The 19382-nt window shown below is 54.2% G+C and overlaps 1 protein-coding gene across 9 annotated transcripts in view; it reads left to right on the forward strand.

The window, feature by feature from the left end:
• LOC121441719 (calmodulin-binding transcription activator 1-like) overlaps window positions 1-19382 on the forward strand; it is an 840008-nt gene that overhangs the window by 741555 nt on the left and 79071 nt on the right. For all 9 annotated transcript variants that reach the window (XM_041642950.1, XM_041642948.1, XM_041642949.1 and 6 more), the window contains 3 exons: window positions 8717-8857; window positions 10543-12395; window positions 17681-17807. In XM_041642950.1, the coding sequence (XP_041498884.1) occupies window positions 8717-8857; window positions 10543-12395; window positions 17681-17807 (2121 nt within the window). The remainder of the gene's footprint in view (window positions 1-8716; window positions 8858-10542; window positions 12396-17680; window positions 17808-19382) is intronic.

Genomic DNA, 19382 nt, shown 5'->3' on the forward strand with positions numbered 1-19382 from the left:
GGAAGACCCAGGCAGTCTGTGCGGAGCAGAAAAAGGGAAGCAGAGATGAGGCAGCACCAGATGCAGTGCTGACGGGATGGTGTCAGGGTTGAGCATGAAGTGATGGAGACCATGCTGTTTGTGGTCAGAGGTCCAGCTGATGCGCAAGTGGGGAAGGGTGCTCAATATCCAGGAGGCCATGTTTCACGTGAGACAACAGAAGCCATATGAGCACGGGGGTGGAGGCCATGTTGAACTTGAAGGAGTGGGCATTGTATTGAACGTGGAACGGAGGCCATGTTAGGTGTAGACACAGAAACCACGTTGAGTGTGGAGGCGTGGAGACCACGCTGAGACCAGGAGTCTGGGGTCATGTTGAGCCTGACAGGGAGAGAAGCCATAATGTGTGTGAGGTAGAGGCCCTGGTGAGTGTTGGGTGAGGATCGCCATACGCAGAGGGTGATGGCTGTAGGGAGGAGAGTATGAGGGTGCCCTCACTGCTCCCAGAAGTCCTCGGGGCCTTGATGCTTCAGTCTTTACCGGAAACGATTTCAGGAGTCACATCTCAGCTCTTCACTGTACACTCAGCAAGGGCCTTTTCCAGCCCCAGGGCTGCCAACACAGGCTGGGGAGACCGCAGACAGAGACCCCACGCTGTGAGGCCACAGCTTCAGAGGCAGTATTTAGGGGCACCTTCCCTTCCCAGGAACTCCTCACCCAGCTCCTCTGCCACCCAGTCCCCCAGTCCTCAGGCTTCTTCCCACCTGTTCCACAGAGCTCGCTGGGGCCAACACCTGAGCCTCAGGGTATGTGTTCAAAGTATTTGTTTTCTCGTGATTTTTCAAACAAAGACATATTCGGTAACTGGTGAGGCTGCATTTATTTGTTTTGCTTTTTTGCTTAGATTGTAATCCTGGTGATTATAGAGTATCAAGAAGTAAAATGAACAAAGGTGCCCCTTTCCTGGGCTTTCAGAACCAGTTCCTGGTCAGTTAGCGCCACCTGGTGACCAGTAGCAGTAGAGCACCTCCAGGATGTGCCCAGCCTTTCCTGCCGGAATGGTCTGAGCAGAGCCTGGGGGATGCAGGATGGCTGACCTTGCACGTGGCAAAGCAACTGACCACTGGCTGCAGGCGTGGTCATGAGAAGAGAGGAACAGAGAGTCAGGGATCAGCCTCGGGTGGACTGTTTCCAGGGAAGATTTAGATCCCAGTGTCCCTGCAATGGAGAAAGATCTCCAGGATAGTCGTGAGGGACGCGTACGTCAGGTGTAAGTACCCAGGCTGCTGTGTACAGTGAGCCCTGAGCAGGGAGTGGCCAGGGGCAGGAGCAGCGAGTCACTGAAGCAGGTCTCAAAAAGCAGGCTCTGGGGCCCAGTCCTGCTTTGTTCTGATTTCAAGGGTATAAGCCAGCGTCAGGATGTGTGGGTGTTTTACATCCTATGAATACAAGCAAGACCATCTTTGTCCCCAGGACCGAGAATTGCAGCTTTGTCCTTAGGGGCAGAAGTCCTGTGTCCTGCTGGGACTACAGGACCCGAGGGACCTGGAGAGGATTCCCTGAGCACTGTGTTGTCACTGGGTTAGGAGCCACTGTCCCTTGACCCTCAGATGGACTGAGCCCTGCTCTGGCAAACCCTACAGACTTCCAGAAACGCCTTGCCCTACCGCTGCGGCCATCTTCCAGCCTTGCATATTGGATCTCGGTTTTTTGTTTTTGTTTGTTTTGTTTTGTTTTTTTGCAATCGTTCTTTCTGTCCCCTCAGGCTCCACTCTTTTGAGCTGATGTGTCCTCCAGGAGGGAAATGTTTCCTGGCTTCCTGCCTGTCTCTAGATGTTTGTCCTTCAGGGCTCCCTGGGCACCTGTACTCCTAGGCTGTTCCAAAAATCTCCCCTGGCTTTTTCCTCCCGATTCACTAGCTCAACCAACTTTTGTGGAGTGTTCTCAACCCTGCCCTGGGTCTGACGGTCAAGGATCTGTTTCTGACTTGGAGATCAACTCGCTAGAAGAGACGGTCTAGTGAAAGGTGGAGTTCTTAAGCTCCCCAAATTTTAAATCTCTTTTAAGAATCAAGATCTCTGGAGCACATAATTGGGAGTTAAGAGGGGGGTTCCTGCTGGGCGACGGTAGTGCATGCTTTTAATCCCAACACTCAGGAGGCAGAAGCATCTCTGAGAGTTCAAGGCCAGCCTGGTCTACAGAGTGAGTTCCAGGACAGACAGGGCTACACAGAGAAATCCTGTCTTGAGGGGGAAAAAATGAAGAAGAAAGAAAGACAAAAAAGAGGAGGCTTCTCCTAAAGGAAAACTGTCATCTAGACAACTGGAAGGGGTCTCCTGTCCCTGATCTGAATTGGCCCAGAACTGGACACCCAGCCATCTGCATCTGCATCTTTCCCTGCTGGCTCTTCCCTGGAGAAGTGGAGGGACTAGCGACTCCGGGTCGGAAGTAACAGTACCAACAGAGACTCTTCTCCCTGCCCAACTGAGTATAAGCTGCATGAGGCAGACGCACTCAGCCAAGGCCACTCCAGCATCCTGGGTCCTTATGGTTTTCCTAGAGGTGAAATGCAGGGGCCAAGGCCATGCCGCTCCCATGTGGTCTAGATTTCCTGACCTAGGAGTCCCAACCCCTCACTACCATCTGATGCAATATGACCAGGGTAAGTTCTCTACTCCACAGCTGACACCAAACCCCAGCCTCTGACTTTCTCTTAGATAAGAGGCATGACATGGCATGAAGCCGGGGTGGGAGGGGGTGGGGGGGAGGGGCTAACACTTCACATCTCAACAGCAAGAACTAGCCGTCAAGCTCAGCTGAGACGCTGCAGCCAGAGGATCCTTGCACACAGCGAGCATGCATGCCACCCCAGCCCTCTCGGCCTCAGCGGTGTTCCTCAAAATGAGATCTGTGGAAACTTTGTCCTCGGCACCAATAGGACGAGATCAGGGTGGCGAGAGGGAGAATTGAGTAGCACGTGGGTGTCTGGATATGAGAAGTTGAATCTAATGAAAACTTCATCTAGTTGAACCAAGAAATCAGACGCAGGGCCTTTATTCCTGTCAACAAGGATACAGTGAGAATTAAACCTACGCACGGCTGCCATTTCCCATTGACCTTGTTGCTATGGTGACAGCCTTCGAGCATCAACAACTCAAAGAATTCCAGACGGGCTCACTTTCACTGGAGAATAGGCGGGGCAGTGGGCTCCCTCTCCAGCTGGCTCTGTCATATGGCGAGGAAGTAGGGTGACCCCAAGCCCAGGCTTACCTGGGAGTATCCCAGTTTATAGCCGAGTAATGGCTACCTTTCTGTGTCCAAGGTGACCTGGTTTGGATAACAAGTTAAATAAATGATCACCCTTGCCATGGGTCTCTCGTGTGGCAGGTGCTGGGTATAGATGAACTCAGACAGAAGAGGAGGAAGGGAGGGTCCCAACGACCCCTGGGACAAAGACACCAGGACAATGACACTGCCACTTGTCACCTGTTTGCCACAGTGCCAAGAATCTCTCCCTGGGGATAAAGGGGGGGGGGGGGTTAACATGGATTCTCGCTGGTGCATGCATGCCATCACTGTGGAGATGGAAGCTAACAGACCTGTCCTGTCCACCTTCCAGAAACAGAGGGACCACCAGGGCTGAAGGCCCTCTCCTTCCTTCCCCATCCTGTCCCTTCCCAGGGTCCCCATAGAGTAAATTATCACAGCAGAAGTCACTGTCCCTCTACCCCTGCATGCTCAAAGTCCTCTGAGGAGTGAGGTGGAGTCAGGGGAAGGAAGCATCATGACAGCCGAGAGAACTGAGGTAGAAAAACACTTCCAGGGAGCACAAGGAAAAGGTGCAGCCACACACGGCTGCTGGAGAGGCAGCTGCAGCTGCAAGCCACCTGCCTCCCCTGGGCTCCGAGTCCCAGCACCATCGTCCCTTGCGGCCGTCAGCAAGTGTGGGTCACCATATAAGCCCATGAGGACAGAGCAAAGATCTGCTGGCCTGGGACACCATCACCTCACTTTGGTGGCAAGAATCCCCAGTGAGGAGGCGGGTCTAAGGGCCACTTGTATCATGGAAAGTTCGTCCTCTCTACAGAGCTGTATGCTTCCCTGTGCTGGCACCTGGCCTGCCACGGTGGAGGCCAAGCTACCCCTCCTAGTACCTGGGCTAGGTCTGGATCTGCAGCCCTGATGGGGACCTCCTTGTCCCCTACCTCTGCTTACTGGTGCTTCCAAGAACACCTACCTGTCAGGTGTCCTCTGATCCCCCATTCCTTCCTTGTTCTCCTGCTCTCCCACCAGCTCCTCCCCATCCCTCAGCTTCTCCCTACTCCCCAGCTCCTCCATGCTGCCCTCTCTCTCTCTGTACTTGAATTTGGCCTTCTGGCCTCCAGAACTGTGAAGACCGTATCTCTGTCCATTGTAACCCCTAGTCCATGGTATGCTGGGATAGCAGCTGAAACAGGCTACAGGCGTCACTGCAGCCGAGCACCACTGGCTACGCTGTGTACGCACGGTGGAAACTTGCCGTTTCCAGTTCTGTAGTCTGGAAGGCCGAGATCAAGGTGACCTGGAGGTTGGCTTCTGGCGAGGCTCCTTTCTGGCTGTGCACAGCCTCGGGCTGCTGTCTTGCTATGACCTCACATGACTTCCCCGTGAGTACAGGCACGTCTGGTCTGTCTGCCTATGGCACGAGGTCCTATGACCTCATCTATTGACTTTCTTAAAGATCTGTGGTGGGGTCCCTCGTGTAGCTTTGGGGAAGCACCATTCAGTTCATCACAGGGGAAACTCTGGTTAGGCAGGCAGGGTGGTCCATGTGTTCCACTTCCTCTGGAGACTCATGGATGGAGCTGCCATACCCAGGATGCCCTAAGCTGGCAGTTGCCCCGTCTCAATCGCTCTCCTCTTGGCAGCTGACTGCCTCTTGGGAAGAAGGTCCCCAGGCACAGCCAGGTGCTAGCATTGGGTCATTTATTCATAGTGGCGGAAGCTACCGTGCCTCCAGTCTGATTGGGGAGAGCATCTTGCTAGGCAGGTGGGCAATGGTGTGAGTTAATTGGTTTATCTGACAGCCATCCCCCAGCTGCAGCTCTACCACAGGTCCTCACACAGCCTCTCAGCAGGCAGCCCAGGGACCCCTCCCCCCAGAGTGCTCAGCAGGAAGCCACAGATGGAGTCCTTTAAGGTCCCCGCATCTGCTTCCTGAAGGTCAATGTGGTCTTCTCTGCTGTTCCTATCCTGGGAAGGCTTAGGCTAGGGCCAGTTTACCCGCCCCGTGCCTGCTTTGCCCCCTCTCTTGGATATACCCTGTCCCTGTCTTCCCGGGGACTCAGGTTCCCCTCTACCCCTTGGCCAGCTCAGGGACCACCACTCAGGCTCCGCGTAGGGGAACCAAAGAGAGGGTCTGAGATTCTTTCGAGCTGGGGCTTCCTCCTGAGCTGGGAGGAAGAGTAGTGACCAGGAGCGGGTGAATGTGGCCCAGAGCCAGCAAGGCTGTTTTCTTGGCTCTCAGTGCCCCATTGTGACCTTGCATTTGATCCAGGGCACTTCCTGAGTTCCCTTCTGTTGCTGTCATAGGTTAGGTGTGGGGCTTGGGCAGGGGTGGTGAGTAGCAAGTGCCCTGTACGTTTATGAACCTTCCTTTCAAAACACATTTTTTCCTCCGCTGTAGAAATCTCCTTTCCCACTGATTCGGTCCATGTCGGGACGCCGAGCATGCGTGTTAAAAGCTGACTTGATGGTGTTTGATATTCAGTACTAACGGCTCCCCTCCCTGAAGGAGGGGGCTTCTCTCTCCCTCCCCCAGATGGAGGGGGAAGACAATCTGCACATTGGATAGACCGAGACTCTCGGTAATTTGTGTTAAGCATCCAGAAATTCACGGCTTGCAATCTGTCTCCCTTCACTGGATTTTCATTCTGTAACTTTCACAACCTCAGGAAGAAAGCAAGAGGCAGCAGGGCTGAGGTCTGCAGAGGATGAGGTCTGCATGGTTGGACGAGGAGCAGGAGTGTGGGGAGCTGGTCAGACCCTCAGCTCCGTGGAGCCTTAATGAACCCACTCAGCCCAAAGCACCATCTTTGCTGGCTTGTGGCTAGAAGCCAGCAGTGGAGTTTCCCTGAGAACAATCACCTCTCTAGAAAGCCAAATTCAAGGCAGGGGGGAGAGGTCACCAAGGAACATGCAACTGGCGCCTGCTCAAGGTTCCCATAGTGGATGCTCTAATACAAGGACCTTCTACCTGACCTTGAACTCCTTGCTAGGTTAGGATCAGGACAGAGTTCTGTGTTCTATCGTGGTGACATTTAAGGACACATGCACATAGTCACACACTCACATACAATCACACACACATACAGACTCATGTACACACACAATATATACGCTCACACACAGACACACATACATACACAAACAGATATACACACACACATATACAGACATACACACACTCATACATCACACAGACACACACGTACACACATATACATAGACATACACAGAGACACACACACTGTGAGAGCATTAAAACATTCCTGAAACACTTCAGCCCCACCGAGTCAAGTTCTCGTACACAGGAGGAGACACACAGCTGGTAGAGGCTGTGGCACATTCTGGCGGGGCAGGAGAGCCTCCATGGTACCCTCCAGCTCCTGGGTATGATATGTGTTATCATCTCCCCTCCCTGAGCCTGTTTCCTCATCTGTGAAATGAACCTGGAGAGGTCAGGGCCTGGCCCCTGCCCAGGCCCCTCCTGTTGTCCAGCCTGTGTGCTGGGAAAATAGACTATAACTTAGAAAGGAGATGCCGTGGCTGTGGTGAGGCAGGCAAACCCAGGCCTGGGCCATACTTTCCGGCTCCTGGAGATGTCCTGGGAACACAATGTTCAGAAAGAAGAAACCCAAATGGGGGTAATTAACAAGATCTAAGGCCTCCTGAATCTGTGGGGATTCCCATTTCCACTGGGACACACACAGGGAGCCCCTCCCCACCTGCAGAAGGATGGAGCACAAACCATTGTCTGACTGCACAGGACTACCACAGGCAGGGACATCTCCAAGGCTAGGCAGATGGGCAGAGTAGCAGCAAATGCCACCTAGGCTCATCCTCTTTGGCCCACCAGAAGCTGGAATTTACTGGGGGCATCAGAAGATATTGGAGGCAAGTCCTTGAAGACCCCCAGAGTAAAGGACAAGGAAGGTAACCATCAGCCGGCCACGTGGGCAAGAGGAGCCCAAAGGAAGACAGCCTGGAAGGATGCCCGCCAGAACCCAACCACAGACCCAGCTTCTTCCCTTTAAAAAAACCCACCATTGACGCAATGAGGAAAAGCGACCTGGGCCGATGACCTCCTGTGGGGTCTGCACCGGGTCTGGCAGGCTGAGCTGTCTGTGGATTCCCCACCAAGAAGCTCCTTTCCCAACCTCAGATGTCTGTGGGCCACAGCCACATCCAAGAGCCACTGTTGTCACCTCCTGCTTCATTCACGTCACCATGCCACTGTCCTCACCCTTCACAGCGATGACAATGACACTCTGTGCTCGGGTTTCACAGCTACATACAGATGGGCCTTCTCCCTGACTCGCTGGCAAGGCACACCCCCGTCTTTTCCCATTTTAACTTTATAGACAAGGAAGCAGGCTCAGAGAGGCCAACTAAAGCGCCTTGAATTCACACAAGAGCCAACCCTCGCCTCAAACCCAGGTGTGAGCCTGGCCCCAGCTCCTCCGTGTCCTGTGGCTTAGGCACCCCCTATGGCTGCATTCTGGAGCCCTAGTGGTGTCCCCGTGTTTGATACCCACCTCTCTGCCTTTTTTTCCTGCACACTCACCTCCTTCCTGGAACCCCAATGCTGGGGGTTCACTGTGGGAGATACCAGAGTGTTGGGTAGAGCCATGCCCCCCCCCTCAGGGCTCTTGGTGGGGTCTGTCGGTTTGTCTTAGGGGGTCTGTCCAGCCTCATCCTGCCAGGCAGGTGGAAACCTCTTTCTGGGCTCTTCCCCCAACTCCAGGGACTGCAGACACCCAAGAGTGAGCCAAACCCCAGAGCATCTGTAGACATAATGGACCATCAGTGAGAACAGGGACTGAGTCCCCTACATGTGGGATCATGGGCCTATCAGTCCTGTTCCAGCTCTGTGATTCCCTTTGGAATAGAGAAGTGTGGGGTGGGTAGGAAGCTGAAGTCTTCCTATAGGGGAGAGCCCCCCTGCCACATGCTCAGTGAACCCTCCTGCTTCTGCCCTGTGAGTCTGCACAAAGTCTTATAGTCCGCAGACACGACGAGCCTCCCAAACTTCCGGTCTTCCTCCCATCCTTGTTTTCTACCTCCTCTTGGGAACCCCCAAAGAGCCTTCCCAGTGCCTTTGACTTCAGACAGACAGAAGTGAGACTGTAGACAAATTACTACTCCAGTTCACCCAGTTCAGCAAAGGGAGAAAAGTAAGGAGGAGCTCGGATCTCCTAAAAGAGCAGAGATTCTGCTGGCTAACTCGGCCTCTCAAGCCCATCCTAGCAGCGGCCTTCCAGCATGCTGAGCTTTCAGAGAACCTGATACCATCTCCAGGACAGCCCCATCACCAGCAGCCCCTGACACCTCTCTCTCTCTCTCTCTCTCTCTCTCTCTCTCTCTCTCTCTCTCTCCTCTCCTCCCTCTCCCTCCTTCCCTCTTTCCCTCCTTCTCTCTCTTTCTCTCTCCTTCTCCCTATCTCTCTCTCTCCCCACTCCCCCCTCTCTATCTCCAGTCCATGGCATCAAGTGGACCTGCAGCAATGGGAACAGCAGCTCGGGCTTCTCAGTGGAGCAGCTGGTGCAGCAGATCCTTGACAGCCACCAAACCAAGCCCCAGCCTCGGACCCACAACTGCCTCTGCACCGGCAGCCTGGGTGAGCTGGGGCCCCTGGGGGGCACGTGGTACTGGGTACTGAGTGGTGGGTTCTGCTGTCCTGTCCAGTGAGGAGAGGGGTAAGCAGGGGGTGGCACTGGGCACAGTTGGGGATGTGGGGGAGACACTGCTATCCAATCCAGCAAGGGAAGGAATGAGTGGAGGTCTCTGGGGACAGATGGTCCTGGGGCACCCTGTGAACAGACAACTGATTTGGGGAATGTAGAGAACGGGCTCTCCTATCGTAGCCAGAGAGGGAAGAGACAAGGAACCAGTTGGTATCACAGCAGCTAAAAGGGGCACCCAGTAGGCCCTTTACCCTGGTTCTTCCCCCTGCCCCCGGAATCAGCATCATAACCTGCTTTGGGAAAGAGAGAGCAATTTCCAGTGAGGTGTAGGGACAAGGAGCAACACACAGCTGCATCAGGAGAGTAGAGATGTTTGGGGTCCAGGGCCTCCATACACTCCCAGCAGGTGCCCGTGGGGGTCATGTTCTTAGGAAGCCCCAGCAAGAGGCTCAGGTCACCAGTTCTGAGGTTTATCAGCATCTGCCCCAGGCAATGGGACCTCTCAAGCCAACCTATCTGTCTCTCCAGGAAGGGAGGGTTTCCTACCCCCCCCCAATACCTCTGCTTTTCTGACCACACCATTTGCTTGGTGGGGTTTGCCTCTCCCCTCCCCTGGTCGCCTTCATTAGACGCTTCCATTACTCAGTTGGGTCCTTGCTCTGTGAAGGCTTCATACATTTAGGAGCCTAGGTAGTGAGCCTGAAAACAGAATCAGAAAGAATTCGCCCTTTTCTCAAAAGCCAGATGACCCTCGTCTAATGGAAAGGAAGGAAGGAACCCCTGAAGATGCGAAAGTCCCAACGAGTTGAGGACAGGTCCATGTAGGGCAGGTTCAGTAGGTGAAAGCGCTATAAACTAGCCCGATAGCCTGAGTTTGTAACTTACTTAGTGGATGGAGGGACCCAACTCCTGTTAGCTGTCCCCTGACTTCCACACCTGCAGCGGCTCGTGCATCCCTCCCCATTCACGTATGCCACAACTTAATGTAATAAACATATTTAAATACGTTCTTGCCCCAGAGCGGAGTCTAGAATGCTTTTTGATTCTAGGCTCTGAGACCTGGCCTGGAGAAGGGCGTATTCTTTACCACCTTGGGCCAATCTCCAGTTCCTGGTCCCCAGAACAAGGGTCCTGAAGGTCACAGGTTTCTTGAAGCATTACACAGTCAGAATCGGGTGTAAGAAGTTGGGTTGGACATGAAGACAGAGCCACAGTCCCTGGAATGAGTCTTCCAGCTCAGAAAGAATCCTTCCAGATGAGCAGTGTCTGTCTGGTGGGGTGAAGAGGACTTTTCTGGAAAGCAACACCCTGGGTGCTACATACCACATCCTGCTAATTTTGAAAAATAGCAACAGGTTCAAAACATTTGATCATGCAGGATGGTCACATAGGGCATGGCGGAACTGCAGGTGTGAGAGGAGATCCCAAGTGTCCAAAGATGGTGGACTGTCCTGCCTGGGGTCTGGATGGGGACTTTGCAAAGGGTTCTGACTGCTTGGGAGAAGAATCAGTCGAAGTCCCAGCTCTGACTTTATGCGTGCGTGTGTGTGTGTGTGTGTGTGTGTGTGTGTGTGCGTGCGTGCATATGTGTGTGTGTGTTCTGCTCCCATCTCCACAGGAGCGGGCAGCAGCGTGCATCATAAGTGTAACAGTGCCAAACACCGCATCATCTCACCGAAGGTGGAGCCACGGGCTGGGGGCTACGGGGGCCACTCCGAGGTGCAGCATAATGATGTGTCGGAGGGCAAGCATGAACCCAGCCATGGCAGGAGCACAAGCCGGGAAAAGAGGAACGGCAAGGTGGCCAAGCCAGCACTGCTACACCAAAACAGCACGGAGGTTTCCTCCACCAATCAGGTGGAGGTCCCTGACACCACCCAGAGCTCCCCGGTGTCCATCAGCAGCGGGCTCAACAGCGACCCAGACATGGTAGACAGCCCAGTTGTCACAGGTGTGTCCAGCATGGCAGTGGCCTCTGTGATGGGGGGACTGTCCCAAAGTGCCACAGTGTTCATGTCCGAGGTCACTAATGAGGCCGTGTACACCATGTCCCCCACCGCCGGCCCCAACCACCACCTCCTCTCGCCTGATGCCTCTCAGGGCCTTGTACTGGCTGTAAGTTCTGACGGCCATAAGTTTGCCTTCCCCACCACGGGCAGCTCAGATAGCCTGTCCATGCTGCCCACCAATGTGTCCGAAGAGCTGGTCCTCTCCACCACCCTTGATGGTGGCCGGAAGATTCCAGAAACCACCATGAACTTTGACCCCGACTGTTTCCTCAATAATCCAAAGCAGGGCCAGACATACGGGGGTGGGGGCCTAAAAGCCGAGATGGTTAGCACCAATATCCGGCACTCGCCGCCTTCGGAGAGGGCCTTTGGCTTCACCAGCGTCCTCACCAAGGAGATCAAGACGGAAGACACCTCCTTCGAGCAGCAGATGGCCAAAGAGGCGGCGTATTCCTCCTCGGCAGCAGCTGCAGCGGCATCCAGTTCCCTCACCCTGACCGCGGGATCCAGCCTCCTGCCGTCGGGCGGTGGCCTGAGTCCCAGCACCACCCTTGAGCAGATGGACTTCAGTGCCATAGACTCCAACAAGGACTACACGTCCAGCTTCAGCCAGACGGGCCACAGCCCCCACATCCACCAGACCCCCTCCCCCAGCTTCTTCCTGCAGGATGCCAGCAAACCCTTACCCCTTGAGCAGAATGCCCACAGCAGCCTGAGCGACTCCGGGAACACCTTTGTGATGCCCACGGTGAAAACGGAGGCCTCATCCCAAACCAGCTCTTGCAGTGGCCATGTGGAAACGCGGATAGAGTCTACTTCCTCCCTGCACCTCATGCAATTCCAGGCCAACTTCCAGGCCATGACCGCAGAAGGGGAGGTTACCATGGAGACCTCCCAGGCAGCTGAAGGGGGTGAGGTCCTCCTCAAGTCTGGGGAGCTGCAGGCCTGTGGCTCAGAGCACTACCTGCAACCAGAGACCAATGGGGTGATCCGCAGTGCAGGTGGTGTCCCCATTCTCCCAAGCAATGTGGTGCAGGGACTCTACCCGGTGGCCCAGCCCAGCCTGGGCAACACCTCTAACATGGAGCTCAGCCTGGACCACTTTGACATCTCCTTCAGCAATCAGTTCTCAGACCTGATCAATGACTTCATCTCTGTGGAGGGGGGCAGTGGTACAATCTACGGGCATCAGCTGGTGTCGGGGGACAATGCTGCACTCTCGCAGTCAGAAGATGGGGCGCGTGCACCCTTCACCCAGGCGGAGATGTGCATCCCCTGCTGCAGCCCCCAACAGGGCAGCCTGCAGCTGAGCAGCGCCGAGGGCGGGGCCGGCGCCATGGCCTACATGCATGTCGCCGAGGTGGTCTCCGCTGCCTCTGCCCAGGGCACCCTGGGTATGCTGCAGCAGAGTGGACGGGTGTTCATGGTGACTGACTACTCCCCAGAGTGGTCTTACCCAGAGGTAAGCTTCAGGTGCTACCACACGCCGCCCTACACCCATCTCACCCGTGCCGCGGTGCATCCTGGGAAGCTTGTTTGCATGCGGCCATTTGGATGGAGCTCTGCCCGGAAACACAAAGCTGTTCCCTCCCGCGGTGGCACAAAGACATTACTGTAGCAAGGAGTTTTCCAGTCAGGGCTATCCCAGGAGGCAAGCTGCCCTTCCCAGCTCTGGCCAGAGCAGCCTGCTGTGTTCTGGCTACAATCTTGGCTTTCCTTTCCCTTTTCTTTCTTCCCCTTCTCCTTTCCTCCTGCTTTGTCCCCTGCCCTCCCTTCCACTCTCTCTCCACCCTCCCTTCTTTGGGGGATGGAGGGTGTCTTGGAACTACTTTTAAAAGCATCAGAAATCAACATCAGAGTCTTGGGGTTATTGCTCCCTGTAGCTCAAGCTCGGCTTCACTAAAGCAAGTGGGGGAACTTCCCACCAAAAGTGATAGGGAGGGTGCAACTTTGGGACGCTCAGCCATCTACAAAATCAACATGGTATGTGCCCCAAGATCCAGCCTGTGCTCCCTTCACCAATGGCTGATTTCCAGGGCTCTCACTCTAGAGACTACCGCCCCAACAAGGACTGTAGGAAGACCCAGGTCGTGCCTCGGGGACACTAAAATAGGATGGGCTAGGAAGGGGGCAGTGTGGCTCCAGATCCCCTAGATACCTTGCTTGCATGTGGCAGAGCTTGAAGATCTGGCCGGCTGTGCCAGCACAGCCTCTGGGTCAGACACTTTACCCCAGGGTGGCTGCCCATAACTCCCCCCCTCCCCCGCCACATCATCTAGGTGATGGGCAGGGACTAGGTTCATATTTCCTCTCCCCCAGTAAAGCCAGACTAATGCCCAGGCCAGAGTAGCCCAGCCTCTAGACCCGAGACAGAGCAGCTGCTGCCCATACGGTCTCGTGAGCATCCTCAGGATGCTGGAGGGAGTGGTGAGACCACCATGGTAGGTGAATGGCCAGGAGCATGGGGCCGGAATTGGAGGATCTGGTGGGGAGCTTGGTTCTGTCCTTATACTCCAGCAACCTTGGAGAAGTTGCCACCTTCCCTATCTCTAAAATAGCAACCATGGAGAGGCCGGAGAGATGGCTCAGTGATTAAGAGCACCGGCTACTCTTCCAGAGGACCCAGGTTCAATTCCCAACACCCACATAGAAGCTGACAGCTGTCTGTAATGCTAGTCCCAGGAGATCTGAACACTTTCTTCTGGCCCAGGCATACATGTGGTACACAAATACCATTCAAGCAAAGCACCCATACACATAAAAAAATTAAATTGAAAAAAATGTAAAGCAGCAATGGATCCTGGAGTCTCGGAAGACTGGCAGCATTATGTGCCCAGGCAAAGTCACCCTGTCCACCTCCACTCTGCCACAGTCCAACCCTTCTGTAGGCACCTAGAAGAGCCCTACTGGGCTACCTCTTGGCGTGGCTTGGCTGTCACCCTGCTTTCTCAGGCCTGCATCATGTTCCTCCTGCTGTTCTTATCCAGAGACCCTCCAGGAGGCTCGGGGAAACTGTTTAAAGGAACAGGAAGGAGAGGTGTATTCTGGGAAGAGGTCAAATCTGCCTTCTGGCTGGACTCTGAAGTCTGACCCTCTGGGCCTCAGTTCCCTTGTCAAGCAACACCTAAGAGAGGGAGTGGACTTGACCACTGTGTCTTATGACTTGGGAGGAGCAGCCCTCATACAAGCCTATAGGCGTGCAGTATGCTCCAGCCCAGGCTGTAGATCACCCATCAGGTGGGATCGCCTGTTCCCCGGCGCGCGAGCGTGCACCCAGGCCAGGGTTCTAACTTCTGAATGAGGTCTTCAGCAAGTCTGGCTTCCTTGGTTCTTCACCAACCTATGCAGCCTTCCACCATATCCCGGAGACTGTAATTCGGCAGCTGTCCACCAGAGGGCAGGCCAGGATGGCAAATGCAATAGTAGTCACTGGTGTCCAACCCCGATTTTCCAGAAACCCTGATAATTCCCGGCACCCTGAAATGGAAGCAAAATAGAATCAATTTGATCAAAGCAAAGAGTCATTTTTGTGCCCAGCAGGACCTCATAGTGAAGCCTCCAAGGTGACTTCCTCCTTGCCAGGCTCTCCTGCCCAGGATACTCTCCCCAGGCCGATAGCAGGGTCACCTAGTTCTGTAAGAAAGCATCACTTCTCTCCTGATACCAAGTCCCCTCTCAAACCCGCTGTAGGCATGATTCCGGGTATCATGCCTTCTTTCCATGCCAGCTGATAATGGGGTGTGTGTGAGGTGACTTCATCAGGAGCCCAGTTTGAAAGGGGCTCTGGCAAGCTCAGGGAGAACTCTAACAAGCCCTGTAGCTGGGACCTCGCATTAAGTCACAAAGATGGGGTCAGGCTATGTGGTCACTTGGCCTATCACCCACACCAGCTCTACGCTGCAATGGTTCCCAGGCATGCCGGGCCTAGCCTGGGCTACTGGCTCTTTTCTGGGTGTGCTTCCCTCCTATGTCTGCTCCCATGTCTCCTCCACGCTACCCACTGGGTCACCTCTCAGCTGGTCCCCAATACACACACACACACACACACCACAACAAAGTGAACATACGATTTATACATATGATGTACACCACACCCAGAATAAAAGGCACACGCTATACCACACTACACACGTAACACACAGCACATACACTAGAACACATGCACACACACCAATGCTCTCTGTGCCTCAGCATCTACCCAGGGTACATTGGGACTCAAGGCCCTTTGTCTCAGGGCTCACAGGACAGAGACCTCAGAGAGCACCCCCACTGCTCCCCAAGCCTCCCCCTGCATCATCTCCCGCCACTAGCTCTTTCTGCACCGGGCAGAAGAAGCTGCAATTAGAACTGTCAGGCACGCAGGCATCACAAGTGATTCAGTGCAGCCAGGCGAGTGGTTGCCATGGCAACTGTCCCTGGAACTGATGGATGCTGAGGCGTCCTGCGGCAGTTGCCATGGAGAAGGTCTTGATGTTCTCCAGTCCTCTCGGCAGTTCTTTGTTCCCCCACGGCAGCCCAGCATCACGCCAGCAGCCGTGGATTGCAGTTATTCCATTCGCCCCCCCCCCCATGGTAACTGTCTGTGGCCTTTTGAAGCCAGGGTTCTCCCACTTCCCAGGGTTCATGGGAGAACCAGGCTCAGAGCATGACATCACACCCAGGCAGCCACTTCCAACTCCTACACCAACACAATGACAGAGCCCTGAATCGACTCAGCAGAGCTGTTGGGAAAAGAAAGGCATCTATAACCACAGCCACCAGAGGGACTGGGCCACTTGCCTGAGGTCACACAGTTACCCAAGGCAAGAGCAGACTGCAAGAGGAGAGGGTTCAACCTCTAAGAGCACGGGTTCCTCTGCAGGGGTCCTGGGTGTGATTCTCAGTTCCCCGAGTGGTGGTTCGCAACCAAGTGTAGCTCTAGTTCCAGGGGATCTGATGCTGCCTTCTGACCTCTGAGGGCACTGGATACACACATATATACATGTGGGCAAAAATATACTTGTGAATAATCCGAGATGGGGTGGGCATATTCTGGTTGTGGAACTCTGCCTGGCGCTCTCTCCACTGCCTCCAAATCTGGTGGCACTACGGTAAAGTGACCATGAAGCTAGACATCCCCACCCAGAGGAGGGCTTGTTTGCCAGCACAGGAGGGTGCCTTCCCGCCACGGGCAATTCTGCTGGCTCTGGGCCACACGTTGCCCAGAGTACCATCATGGCAAACACCAGCTGCTATTTTTGTGCCCAAGGCCAGTCCTGCCATGCCAAAGCCTGCGTTCCAGGGAACATTGTGGTAGGTAGGGGGTCTTGATAGCAAAGATGGGTATAGAATTAGGAGCTCCCTCCAGGGTAGGGACAGGCAAAAGTTGAGAAGAGCAGGAGGGAATGAGGGAATGAACAGGAGATAGACTCTGGCTGGCCCCGGGGCAGCAGCGGAGGACTAGAGAGCCTGGCTTGGAGCGGTGGGGAAGACAGGGCTCACTGCGGAGGCGGCTCCTAACCTGGCCTTAGCCTCGTTTCAACTCCTGGTGCGCCTCTCAGCCTTCTCTAGCCAGGCCACCAGGTGGCGCTCTCCACCCTGGCCAGCACAGCTCTCCGCCCCCCTGCAGGGAAAGGTGTTTACTTGTTTTGGGGGTGGGGTGGATGAGCCTCTGGGGTGGGTCTATCCAAGGTTAGCCAGGAGAGCCAGAGGCCAGCGCCCCTGCCCTCTGCATCCCCGGGCAGAGCATCCCTCCACCCCGAATGACCAGCCTCTCTTCTTGGCTAAGCCGTAAGTAGGGGACCTCTCAGCCTCCTCCACCTGGGACTCAGGAGAAAGAGAGAGAGAGAGGAGGTGCCATTAATCACTAACGGGAACAATGGCTCTGAAAGGGATTTCCTGGGAGCAGCCTCATGAGGCTGCTTGTTCTGGGGCATTTCTGCTGGCCAGAGCAGGTTGGGAGGGCCCAGCCTTTCTGATACTGTCTCACCCTTGGCACCTTGGGTCTGTGAAGACGGTTTTCCATCCACTGGATCTGAGGAAGGTCAGCTAAGGCCCTAGCCAGGCTTCCAGGCTGCTGCCTGCCTGTGTGTTGCAGGAGTGGCAGCAAGGGACCGTTCTTCATGTCTACTTAGCTCGAGGCACCCCGGGTGACACAGCAGGCAGGGAACTGGAGGTTCAGCCTGGATCCCAGGCCTCAGCTCAGTTCCGAGGGCTATATCAGAATTCTGAATGCTTCTTTCCTTTCTTCTCCCCCTCCACCCCGTGTTCTTCACCCCTACCCACCTCCTACCACACCCTGAGGGTCCTGGGTTTCTCTTCAGTTTCTTACAGGAATATCTGTCCCTGGGGGGGGGGGCTGTTTTCAAATCTGAGTCCCCCCACCTCTTCCTCCATGCATGACTGAAAGTCTCCTATGTCCACTCTGCTTTTTTCCTGGGGAACCTGCTGGCTGGTTCTCGGGTGCACCAATGGGCTAACGTGGCCTTGTTCCAACTCATGTCATGGAACCCTGAGGTACCCAGGACAGCGTCAGGGTGCTGGGTGCCAACTGGGGAAGTCCGCTGGGTGTCAGGACCACTGTAGGCCTCTCTTCTAGAAGGAATCTCTCACACATCAGGGCTTATGGGAAGGCTGGGCTATGGGCTGGGAATCTGCATGTCTAGCCAGCTGCCCTCGCCCCTCCCTTTCCATCCGAGCCTGCAGCTGCTGGGACCTCCCATGTACTGTGTTCCCTGAGCCACTGCTCCATGTCTGTTCTCTCTGCAGGGAGGAGTGAAGGTCCTCATCACAGGCCCATGGCAGGAAGCCAGCAATAATTACAGTTGCCTGTTTGACCAGATCTCCGTGCCCGCATCCCTGATTCAGCCTGGGGTGCTGCGTTGCTACTGCCCAGGTGAGGAGGCTGTACCAGCAAGGGGGAGGGGACAGAATGAGACAGTAGACTCTGAGTCAGCCTTGGGATGACCTTGAACAAGTCGTGTCGAAGAAGTGTGCCCACACGGTCTATTCTATCATCAGTTGGGGTTCACGGAGCCCGTATCAACTGGGAATACCAGACATGCTCCATGGGGATTGTGGAGAAAACATGGCAAAGGGACTATTTAAAGACTCAATTAGTCAGCTGACATAGCCAAGATGGCCCTGGCTGGGGCTGAGCCAAAGTGACAGACAAGACCTGGTGTACAGTAGGGCTGACCTCGCTCCTGCGCCAACCCAGGCCCACCTGCCACACAGGGAGCTCAGGACCCTGTGTTCACAATACTGCTTCTTCTGGGGCACAGGGCAGAGGGGCTCAGGGAAGGCTCCCATGTGTCAGGGCTGTGGGGAGCCACGTGGGGAGGGGTGTCACACTAAGAGCAAAGAACACACGCTCCTTTGAGAGACTTGCCCAGGGAAAACGGTAAGCACACATAATAGGTTTCTGGTTCCAAGGCCTCAGAGACTCGTGGGAAGTCAGCCAGAGCCCTGTGCCCTCTGTGTCTGTCCTCTCCCTCCCCATCCCCAGGCTTCTGCGTCATTGACTTCATGAAGTCTTCAGCCACCCAGTTTATATCTGAGAAGTTTCTGAGTGACCTCAGATATCCAGGCATGTAAACTTGGTAAACAAGTCAGAAACTGATAACAAACCATAAAGAAATGTGTCCTAAGATAATTATTTGGTATTCATATAATTTCATCATCTATTAAAGATGAAATCAAATTTGCATCCTAACAAAATAGATGGGTTTGTTTATTTTTTCACAAAATATTAAATCTTGGCTGTTTGGCCAGGTGGTGATGGTGCACACCTTTAATCCCAGTATTCAGGCAGATCTCTGTGAGTTCAAAGCCAGCCTGAGCTACATAGCTAGTTCCAAAATTGCCAGAGCTGCACAGGGAAACCCTGTCTCGAAAAAAAAAAATCTTGACCATTTGATACTAAAGAGCATAGAATATCTTCAATATTTTCCAGTTGATCAATACCTTGATTTTATAATCATTGATGCTGAGAATGCCAGTTTGCATAAATATATAGTTCAAAATGTGAGAAATTTGTTTAAGGTCACTTTAGAAATTGCTGGAAGTGTCATCCTAAGCCCAGGCCAAAATTCGTTTAATGATTTTTTTTTTTAATGAAACTAATCAGCAACTCAGAAAGCAACCTCTGAAAGCAACCATGCTAATACAATACAACCTAAATGGACTAATTTGATACTTACAGGCTGAGGAATGACAGGGAATATTTAGTCTGTTTTCAGTAATCAAGTCGTGTATGTCCATAAGAGCAGAGAACTTGGTATGTACAGCAAACACACCGCAGTTCCTCAAAGACAAGTCCCGGATCAGAGCTAAAGCATCTCGGGCAGTGTTTGCAGGTGGATACGCCATGACAGCCATGCAGAGCAAACCATACGTGTTGTGCGTTCAGAACCACGGCTGCAGCAAAGTCACTTGACCCAGTATGGACAGGCACTGCCAGGAGCAGCGA

The sequence above is a fragment of the Microtus oregoni genome, unplaced genomic scaffold (genome assembly GCF_018167655.1).
Source record: "Microtus oregoni isolate MIOR12 unplaced genomic scaffold, Mior012 000081F_ref0000091, whole genome shotgun sequence".
Classification (NCBI taxonomy): domain Eukaryota; kingdom Metazoa; phylum Chordata; class Mammalia; order Rodentia; family Cricetidae; genus Microtus; species Microtus oregoni.